The following is an 11,052-nucleotide window of genomic DNA, read 5'->3' as shown; positions in this document are numbered from 1 at the left end:
CATGACGCATAAAAAGAAGAGGATCTATATTCCAGAAAACAGACATTTAGCTGTAACGATGCGTTTAGGATTGCAAGTAATCTGAGTTGCAAGAGATATTTTCCCAAACAAGCTCCGCGTATAGGGTTCCCGTTCGAAGTTAGAAAAAGGTACACTTCGCTTCCTCAAGCCGGAAGAGGCTAACTGCTTAAAGCAACGTTCAGTAGCGCACAACTGCCGGATATAAAGCTTGAAGCACTCATCTAGATAAATATGCAGTAAATACCCCATAACATCAGGTAGCTTTAGGGTGCATCGACCTTTTTCGTGCACAGATACGTGAAAAAACTTTCGCTTGTATGCTTATATATATAAAGCAATGAATATATCTCACAGGATCCTTTTACTTGTTGTAGAAACCCGCGTCATTACAAAGCTACTGCACGCTTTACGCTACTCGACAACAATAAGTAGACTGATTTATACCAGAAATGAAGACGCAAGCAAAGCCACGAAAACAATTATCTAGTTCGTACGTCTTACCGTCTAAAAACGCGACACAAATGGCTTTTCGTAAACAGCTATGGCTATATCAATACGGTAACGTCATGCCTCAGTGTTCAGACGCGTCAAGAGCATTATCCGGCCAACAAACGTCGGAAACTACAACTAGCGGAAATGGGATACACACATGAAATTGTTTAGAATAGAAAACAGTAATACAAAGCGTACTGTTATGAATCATCGGACCATAATCATAGTTACAGCATATGCTGGCAAGTAAATAAATGGTCCCGAAAAATGTATTCTTCTGTCTCCAGATAAAACCCGCATTCGGGTTGCTCTAGTCACGCTGCGACAGAATGCCGCATGCTGTCACGGTGCCCGTATCCGGCTATCAACGACATTTGATTATTGAATTTCGTTAATCTCAATCAAACAGTCAAATGGCTCAGGTAAAAGTAGTTTCGATCAAATCATTTGGCCAGCGGCGACGGGTTGGTGTTAGACACAGGCAAGTATCTCAGATAGGTGTGTTTAACAACGTGCTATATGTGTTAAAATTTTTTGTCTCGATCTATTGCGTTGTTTTCGTGGAAGACGAAAAATATTTGTATTTTTCATTTTTCGCTACTTGAATACGGCTTTTGAAACTGTCCATTCAAATGGAGTACTTCATTTGTGCAAGCCTTACGTAATGTAAATGTGAATTCATAAACGGGGTGTTCGAAAGCTTACAGACCCGTGTACTCTTGCGTGGCCGAATCTAAATCACGGCAAAAATTGTGTTATACTGCATTTTGAATATCACGTGTGCGTCTTTAGACTCACGGACAAGCTTAGAATCGTCCTTGTTTCGCATAACGTATTATATAACGGTACAATATAGGATAGAACGATCATTTTTATCTCTACATAGAATGAGAAATTGGTCACAACAAACAAATAGAAATTACAATCTCTTTTATTAGTTGCTTGCAGGAGCGATGTCTGCCACACACTATATTGCAATGCTGTTCGCTATGGCCTTGGACCGAATCGGACCACAAAACAGCCTTCGAGTGTGCGCGCAGTACTCTTCGCTGCACTTGCCTTACAGCATCAACTTTGATGAGGAGGTCCTGCAGAACCCATCGAAAATTTACATTTATGAAAAGTTTTTCGAAACACTTGCTTACGCCGCCCAGGATGACGAGTTTAACAACACGGACGGGATGCCAATCGAGTTCCTGTTAATGTTGCAACGAATCAGCTATGATTTCGCTTCAGTAAGTCGTTGTCCTTCTATATTTGATATGATCGACATTCGTTGCCGATCTACATCGTCGAGGTACCTATAGCGTTCCCGCCTAACTAACACAACCGCCCGTAACAACATCTGGGGACGCAGTTTTTCAGTACAAGCAGTTTTCAAACCCAAGTCAATGAGCAATCAATCTCTAGTCATTATTAGTGCGCTTTTCACAGAGAGGTCTGTCGATAGTTCCGTTGTTTGTAGAACATCGGAGAATATCGCTAGCAGATCTATGTCCTACAGCAAATAAGCGTCCATCACAAATAATAAACATCGCAATTATAAATTCGGCATTTTTGGCTTAAGATGAGTAAACCCAACTGATGCGATAGCGTTGTTTAGTCGTAGCGTACAGGTGTTCCTTACGAAAAGTGCAGCAATACAATCGCATTCAGCATTGATCAAAAGAAGCAATCCTATTATCAGCTAGATAATTTATTTTAACTTAACGATAAAATCTTATAGAAATAGATTGTCTGTTCTCGCTGAGGATGGCCGGTTTGCATGAGTCCGTTGCAAATCGTTTTGTGGTTTAAAGAGAATTCAAACGAGCATCGCTTTTGCGACACTGAACGACAGTGAGACGCCGAGTTTGGCGATTCAGTTCTAGGCATAATACGGTTCCACCTAAGTTATACCGTACGGCGCACTTACATCGGTTGTCCAGCTCCATTTATAGGTGCATTAAGGCTGTGCTGACACAAGCACAAACTTACGCACCTAGCGGGTACTGCGCTTGAAAAGGCTGGCGTAAATCTTACGCTACCGAAGAAATACGAATAAAATACCTAAACATTTCTATTATTTTTTTTTCTTATCTATTATCTATAATTCTATTATCAAACTCAAAAAAAAAAAATAAGATTTGGGATTAGTTTCTGAAGGAACAGCTCACGTATATTAGCCCGATTTTTTTTTTGTTTCAATCAGCCTGTCTTTAGAGAATTTTCAGTCTATACTTGATTACTGCGATAAGTGCCGCATTCGCAAATAAGGCACGTACTTCAGTATTTCATATTTGAGAGTGTCTATCATTTCCATATGTGGATACGTTGTCTGAGTTCACTTTGAGATCATATGCTTATGAGTGACTCTAGCTAAATTTTACCATTTAGGTTCGCGATACATTCGAGACAGGCATTACCAATATGGAAACATGTGCAACTTGTCGGAGCCTTATCGGCATCCTGACCTCAGTACGAAAGATGGTCTCTCGATCTGTATTTTACCGAGGTATCGGCTTTATTTGTCAGTGGTTCCGCCTGAATACACCAACAGTTTGCGCTGGACTCATTAAGAATTACGAGGTTAGTGGCAGTTTCTCTACTAACGAATCAGTCCGAAACCGTTTTCCAATTGATAGGTTAATTATCACGAGATATTTTGCAAAGTTTGAAGTTTTCAATCGTTGTTGCTATTCTATTTGGACAAATAAATAACAATAACAACGATATCTGTAACCGATATAACTTCTGCAGCTAACCACGATCGTCTCATATGTTCTGCTTTGAAGAGCTACAATGATTTAGAAAATATTAAGGTCAACCGCGCTAAAAAAGCCCTAGCGCGCTGCGATGCGTTGGCAATTCTTGTTTTTTTTTTTTTTCGATTTACAGGATGAAATTGATTTTATCATGGACGAAACTGGTAAACGGGGTATTACCACTGAGGAGTCGTGTACTCTTGTATTTGGCCCTTCATGCGGCACCCTGTCGTCAGAATATCACAACTGGTCCATCAATTCCAATGAGCTAACGCCCAGCGTGTCAGAAGATTCTACTGCTCAGACAGCGACAGTAGCGCTTGATCCAGTGGTTTTATTCTTCGAAGAGCTTCAGCATATAGCCAACGAAAAAAACCAGATCGACCAAACAAGCTATGAGGGAGAGCAGAAAATTAGAGCAAATGATGAGTCTTACGGTATTCTCCACATAAGTGATACACATTTCGATCCGGAATACGCAGTAAGTGATCAATATTTCTTCTGGTCATTATTTTCAGGTATTCAAAGAAACACGTCACCTTAAAGTCGTCGTGTGGGAAAAATAGGTATATATATGGAAGTAGTGTTCGATCTGAGTTCTGACTAGAGCTTTGGCACCGATTGCAATATAACGCTGGCTGAAATTGGCATGCATTTTATAATATCATATTTTGTTAGGTGGGGAGCCTTGCCAATTGTTCTGAGCCTCTGTGTTGTCAAAAAGCAAGTGGGACACCTGCAAATCCGGCGGAAGGTGCCAAGCCCTGGGGAGATTACCGGCGATGTGATCTTCCCCAACAGACGTTTGAAAGCATGTTAGAACACGTCTACGATAAAATGTCCGATCAGGTAGTATATCATATAAAAAAAAACTTACTTCAATACATTTATTATTTATATAGCAACGACGGCATAAGCCGTGCTACCGGAGGGAAGGGTTAGAGTATTAGAAAAACATTCTTGGTTGAAGCTTTCTGTGTATATTTAAATATTCGAGGTCGTTCATTACATGCATACCCAACATATGTGTGATCATAACAGATGTAATTTTGTCACGTTTACCCTCTGTACCATAGGTAAGCTTTGCTTACTGGACAGGTGACCTTCCCGCTCATGATCTCTGGAAGCTTAGTCAGGCGACGAATGAGCATAACTTCAAAATGACCTCGGATCTGCTACAAGATACAATAGGCCAAATTGGCGGCGGGAGCTTTAAAATTTATCCCACCATCGGCAATCACGAAAGCGTTCCGCCAAACATGTGTGTAACAGGATCTTGATGTCAACCATGTCATTAAGGAGCAATGTTTATATACATGTATAGACATGTCTGCTTAATTAATCGCAGTTTTCGTTAATAAGCAAAGTTTTCGAGAACTCACCATGCTATAAATATAGCACCCCTTATAAATATAACCGAATTTAGGACGTTGGTTAGTACGCTTAACAGGGTGATTTATTCCTTTAAGGTTCACGAAATCTACGACCGTCGGAAAAGGCGAGGCAGCTCCTCGTTTTCTTAAGAAAACGCAACGTCTTTACGATTTCCTTTGGGAGTCCTGGAAGCAATGGCTGCCCGCTGAAGCAGAGCAGACCTTCCGTAAATCAGGATATTACAGCGCGAAGCCTCTACCAGGACTTCGAGTCATTTCGCTTAACACCAACTATTGCTACTACTTTAATTTGTACGGCAAAAATCTGTAGGGCGTCCACAAGCAATCGAATTGGTTACATGTATTTGTCAGCTAACAAGCACAGTGAATGGAGGCAAACGATTGCACAAACGGAACAGGAAAAGGGCAAAAATAGACCGAGTGGTTCATATGTGCTCATTTGCAAATGCTTAGTATTTAGCAATGATAGCGTTACAACACTGATTATTCACAGCTGCATGACGATGTACAGTTCTTAATTTATTTTGGGGTTATTATTATTAGTGCACGCACAATGGAAAGACTGACAAAAGATCATTAGGAAGGGTAGAACTGCTACAAAACGAGAAAACTCGGAAAGCGCCGCACTTACGCGCATTAGCCAATGCATAGGCCGAGCACAGGTGTGATGACATGACTAACATGTTGTAAAGGATGCAAGTTTAGCATATCTAGCAAGATTCGGGATCGGCTTTGTGTGCTTTAAGCCACAATATACACGTGCTAGGTAAGCAAAACGGAACGAAAGTGTCAGGGCAAAAATGCGGGAGGCTGTCTCTTTTAACATATAAAAAAAAACAGCTGCGTTTCTACCTTACGCGTGACTTCTAGTCTTCGAGAAGTCAACCGTGATCGGATTTGTGGGACTATAGTCGTATGCCTGGTGTCTAAAAGGAAGCCTAGTTTGAAAGCGCTCGAGAGCGCACTGTGTATCTCATGAGCGGTTAGACATGACTCTTGGTGACGCTTTGTCTTCTTTTTTTTTTTTTAAATACAATGAGCAAATAAAGAGCTCTGAGTCACCATTGAGTGTACGAATGACACCTGTTACGGACGAAAGGGTTTTGACGACAAAACCCGTTCTGGGCGACCTATTTCGACGAATACGGAGAAAAGCATTGAAAAAGGCAAACAACTTATTACGGAAGATCGCCCTCACCGACTCTGCACGAAAATTGAATGCGATAATTGTTCCACATTGTTCAGTTTGTTAAAATTAATAGATCCCAGTGTGCTCGTTTCGGTGATGTATGATTTCCCAACTTTCTGAAGCTGCGACTCCATGTCTAGACAGCGCATGCGAGTGCTTCCGCTATAGCCTCGGATAACAACCAGGACAATCTAGCTTACTTAGATCTTATCTCTACGCTTAGGCATTTCTAAATAATCCATTGGATTATTTCGGAATAATCATTTAAAGGCTAGAAGGTTTACAGCAAAGATCATGTCGAAGCATCTGAAATTCAAACAAAAGCAGACTAAGGAGATTCGAAAATTCATACTCAAAAATTGTTTAAAATGTATATTTGCATCGACTAGTGATATACACAAATGAATAACAAATACAAACTTTACTTTTATTACTACTGTTTTTGGCAGTTGGTTATTGCTCGATTCGCGGGATCCTGCCGGGCAGCTGGTATGGCTCGACAAGGAGTTAGCTGAGTCGGAAAAGCTTGGAGAAGCTGTACACATAATCGGCCACGTTCCCCCAAGTCTAGCGGATTGCGTGCAAGTGTGGAGCACTGAATTTCATTCGCTTGTACACAGGCTTGTATTTAGTCTCACCTTTATAGTAACAATAAATAATCGTAATCACACAGATTGTGTAGTGTATGTCATCGGCGAGACTTGAAGTAATGGTCCCTCGGCCAATGACAACAATAACCACAGAAGCTTAGTGGCTGTTGCTATTCGCCATTCTGCATTGGACAACCGATCGTGCAAAATCGTATCATCGCGTGTGATGCACGTATTTGTTCGTTTCAACTGTTAATTGTCAGACACGCGTGCTACAAACAATTGTTACTATTCCGGTATACATTCCTGTAGCCTTGGATGCAAAAATAGATCTTGCTAAACAAGCCCTTTTGAGCAAGCAGTTTTCTCCCCAGACCCGCTAATATACAAAAACTAGTCGAAGCCTGTATTGACGCTTTCGAAACTTTTTAGACCGTACATAAATCGGATAATCGCCAAGATAGGTTTTTGTTATCTTTGACAGATACAGTATAAAAGGTTTTTTTTTTTTTTTTTACTAAAAAGGGAATATTATGATACAATTAAAATGGCCTTTTTCATCTATACGAAGGTCATGTGCAACATGTGAAACAATGATCTATAGTATCAATAGTTACCATCTCGGACGGTTAAATTGAAAAGCCACCTTTCAGTCTATTTTGTCGAATTGTGTCGAAACTACTGAATAAGGCCATTACCTATATCAGCAGCGCTAGAAAGGCTAATTAGGTCTCGACAAACATTTCACAAATCTACTTTTCGCGCACTCTGAGGTTCCATAATATTATTTTGGTAGCATGATATCCATACTGGGTCTAATATGCCCATTTGAGTATAGGAAAAAAAGTATATGATTGCCTGTCTTATATTGACCTGTCTTATATATTGTATTATATTAGAATGCCCTAAGAATTAAGTGATCGGTACGAGAAGCAGCCTTAGCCTCGTCCATACTGTAATTTCGCTATTTCGTTTAGAGTTACTTGATAGCCTGCTAAAACAAAGCAATATATGTACGTGTACAGAATAGCAACAATCCTTAATACACTGCTAGGAAGCAGGCTTGACCTAACGGTAAGACTCGTCTGCGAGAACTGATTTCCACGTTAGGAACAACCAAAAAACTATCCTGGATTAAGAAAAGGATCTGTGGCGTACGTGTCTAGTACGATGCTTTGCCACCGGCTGCTTATGGTCTAAAAATTATCGTTAACACACGTTAATTTCTCTCGTAGTGTTCATAAACTGCACTGACCCTATATGAAGTAATGATGGCGTAGCTAACAAATTGGAAGTTCTTGTTCCCGACCAGTGAATACACTGCTGAGCGTAAACACTGTTCAAGCAAAGTCATTCATTTCGTATGCGCTTCTAGGTACCGGAAGACAATAAAGGCCCAATTCTACGGACACACGCATTATGATGAGTTTATCGTGTACTTCGACAAAGACACTCGTGCAGTTCCAATCAACATTGCTTATATTGGGCCTAGCGTCACGACCTATTCCTATCTAAACCCGAGCTTCCGGATCTATCGCTCCAACGCAAAAACAAACAACGTAAGAATTTTGTGTGAACGTATAGTACATTCATTGCAAATTTGCTAGCGGGAAACGTCCGGTTAGCACCGGGTTCGCCGTAACCAAGGGGTCATAAGTATGTACATCTTGCCTATCTGCATGTACCGATTGTGAACAAGCATACAAATTCAACTGCAACCTCATCTGCGTAGGCTCACTGAGTACCGTATTCGGCCCAATAACAAGCTCAATAATATATATATATATATATATATATAAGATATAACAGTTTCATAAAAACTTGTGATAGGCCATTAGTCAACATTATGGAGAATGGCTTTGAATTGCTCAAAATTCATGAGATATAATAACAAGGATATAATAATAATAATAATAATAATAATAATAATAATAATAATAGGAATATAATTCAAAAGATATAATAATTCTTTAGGTAAGTGAAATAGTAACATCAGTTTCACAAACTGTTTCACGCAAGATTCCTGCCGAAGGATTTGGTGGAGATCCCGGGTAGGACAGACGAGGAGAGCTGGTAGACGATGTTCTTTGAGGAGTAACGACAAACGACAACAAAATGACTGCTGTTCCTGGTCTTATAGTGGGCTGCCTATGAGGCAATAGCAAATCCAGCAAAGCTCAGCTAATTGCACAGGCTTGCCATTAGCCGTTTGTCGGAGTTGTTCTGTTCTTTATGTCCGCACCCCCGGAGCTTTGGCCAACTGTTGATCGAACGGGACCGGGGTCCACTGGCGAATCGCCGATAGTCGATAGGGATAGTCGAGAGACCAGTTGCAGGACTTGCGGGTGGTCGGTGTAGGGGCGGATATCGGGTAAGCGCTGCCTCGACGCCCTTAATCTGTTGGGCGCCCGCTACGCCGGCCTTTCTCATGTTGTCGGACTATAGAAGCACTAAGCAGCCCTATTAGCCTGTTGATCGTCGTCAGCTAAGGATCGCCTTCACTGCGGGTTCTACTTCTACTCTCATTCCTTCTTGTCACTGCTAGCAACCGCTAGCAAACTAGTTAAACCCAGAGCCGGATCGGGCACTTCTGAGCAGATTGCATGTTCCACAGATGTCCTGGACTGGGGTCGCTATGGACGATATCGTTTTGACATGAATCCGATCCTACCGATATTGCACCAGTGTGTTCTTGCCGTTCGGTTTGGTATAGTTTGAGTCTGCTGAACCCGAGTCACCGAACCGAGACGAGAGTCTACCAAGGACTCAGACCCAATGTCCAACAGGATGAAGAAGGCAATGGAGGTGACGGCGCGAGCTGACTCGACGAGTTGGCTCATTCGAACAATCGACCTCACGCAGCAATGTCTGTGCTGTACTACTGCTGTTGTTATATTTGTATTGTGTTTTCTACCACCCCACAGTAAAGTGACGCCTGTCGTGACTGTAACGTGTGCATACGCGAAGCTCATGGACGAGGCAATGGCCAGATTATATGTGATCTATGAAAAATGAATCGTGGTATGTTGTATTGATTTGATGTGAATTGAAAAAACTAGTAAGGTTAGTTACCACAAAAATCGGATTGCATACGCAATTTTACAGATTGTCGACCACGAGACGTACTTCCTCAATTTGACGCAAGCAAACGCCGAGAACCGTGCTGAGTGGCAGCTCGAATACTCTGCTCGGAAAGATATTCCACTTGAAGAACTGACCCCCCGCCATTGGAGCAACTATGTGGACAGGATGGCCCAGAACCCGGCCGAATTTGAAAGGTTCTACACGTAAGTGTGATACGTCACGCCATTGCAGCGATCCGCAAAAACGTGAACCTTCTAGTTAACTAACACGGATAGCATTTAAGCTTAGGATTTTTAGCAATATATAACGTACTCCCTACCTGTCACTTGATGCCTCTCTGTGTGGTTTGGCAGCATCTCATGTAGATATCAATATACATGCATTATATAGAGAGATGTGTACTATATCTTCGTTTACGGGTCATTCAGCAGTATAGCATTCATATGAGAATTTACAATATGGCTATATTAGATACTTTTCTCGGAGGTTGATAACAAACGAAGCATGTTCAGCCCGCGCACACCAACAGTTCCGAACTAACGTTGAGTGCTTCTATTAGATGTTCGTATCTTTTTCACAAAAGATGATAAAACTTTGTATTTAAAGGCGCACCAGGTAACATCTGATGAGTATCTACTATATTATAAGTGAGCCAAATTATGAAATTTCGCCCCTATTTCAATTGAACACATATAAACGCATTTCATTTTGATTTCGTCAAAATCAACAATAAATTTGTCTGGAACGATATGCATAGTCCTACAAACGTTCAACTATTCAAGTGATCTAAACAGATATCTCGATGGTGTGCCTAAATTAAGAGATCTGCGGGTGATGCCTGTTTCCTGTCTACAGCCGATTCTTGCACTCTTCCGACGAAGACTTCCCGTGTGATGAGCGCTGTGCTCGTCGACAGCTCTGTCGAATGAAGACAGATATCGCTCATGATTATCGCGTCTGTGGACAAAACAGTTCCGGCCTGTTGGACTCGATTATGAATTGGAATCTAACCTCGGGCATGGCATTGGATGGTCTGATCTCGGCGTTAAACGAAACCAACGACCAGAAAAAACAAACGCATCCCGTTAAACTTGGCCCGTTCTGGTCTGCCGTCCATTACTTAACTCAGTCCGTCGCTGCTTTCTTCCCAAGCTTCTATGTGGCGCACAACAGCCCTCCGAACCTATACAATAACCAATGGGATCTCGAGCTATAACGATGCTTGCAGATGTAATCATCTCTCAAGTCCCCATCTGTTGGTTGTTAAAATCGAACCGGAACGCTCTCGCCGATGTGACGCGTCCACAACGAAAAAACTAGAGAAGATTTCGTCCGCTCGAGCTAATATTGCTATTGATATGCATGCATGTATCGAATGAATAAATCAATTATTTTGAATTAACTATTTTATATTGAGTTGTTCTTATATACATTATGAATCAAAGAATAGTATGAAACAAATCGGCTTTGTTTCGATAAAACCATCGCATCGCTTTCTGTGTGTTAGTATAATTTCATAACCTGGACCCTTCTGACGG

The 11,052-nt window shown here is 41.3% G+C and overlaps 1 protein-coding gene and 1 long non-coding RNA gene across 5 annotated transcripts in view; one reads left to right on the top strand and one right to left on the bottom strand.

The window, feature by feature from the left end:
* The window catches only part of LOC111252275 (uncharacterized), a 53,605-nt gene that overhangs the window by 29,827 nt on the left and 12,726 nt on the right, over positions 1-11,052 (bottom strand). The gene's annotated exons all lie outside the window — the stretch shown is intronic.
* On the top strand, positions 784-10,922 carry LOC111253323 (sphingomyelin phosphodiesterase-like). Of its 2 annotated transcripts, none has more exons than XM_086992756.1 (11): positions 784-994; positions 1,462-1,748; positions 2,890-3,081; positions 3,391-3,738; positions 3,936-4,106; positions 4,334-4,518; positions 4,727-4,942; positions 6,290-6,460; positions 7,806-7,989; positions 9,536-9,717; positions 10,336-10,559. In XM_086992756.1, exons 2-11 carry the CDS (start codon positions 1,467-1,469, stop codon positions 10,406-10,408), a joined length of 2,004 nt encoding a protein of 667 aa, XP_086848882.1. In that variant the 5' UTR covers positions 784-994; positions 1,462-1,466; the 3' UTR covers positions 10,409-10,559. The 2 variants fall into 2 exon arrangements, with proteins under 2 accessions (XP_086848882.1, XP_022668298.1); XM_022812563.2 differs by having other exon boundaries at positions 791-994; positions 10,370-10,922.

The sequence above is a fragment of the Varroa destructor genome, unplaced genomic scaffold (assembly GCF_002443255.2).
Source record: "Varroa destructor unplaced genomic scaffold, Vdes_3.0 BEIS01000006.1, whole genome shotgun sequence".
NCBI classification, from domain to species: domain Eukaryota; kingdom Metazoa; phylum Arthropoda; class Arachnida; order Mesostigmata; family Varroidae; genus Varroa; species Varroa destructor.
This window is presented reverse-complemented; position numbering and strand designations above follow the sequence as displayed.

Bases quoted from the DNA above. Each gene is read 5' to 3' on its own strand.
- LOC111253323 (XM_022812563.2), top strand. From the start codon at position 1,467: ATGTCTGCCACACACTATATTGCAATGCTGTTCGCTATGGCCTTGGAC. The intron at 1,749-2,889 runs GTAAGTCGTTGT...TTTACCATTTAG, and splicing joins TCAGCTATGATTTCGCTTCA to GTTCGCGATACATTCGAGAC. The intron at 3,739-3,935 runs GTAAGTGATCAA...ATATTTTGTTAG, and splicing joins ATTTCGATCCGGAATACGCA to GTGGGGAGCCTTGCCAATTG.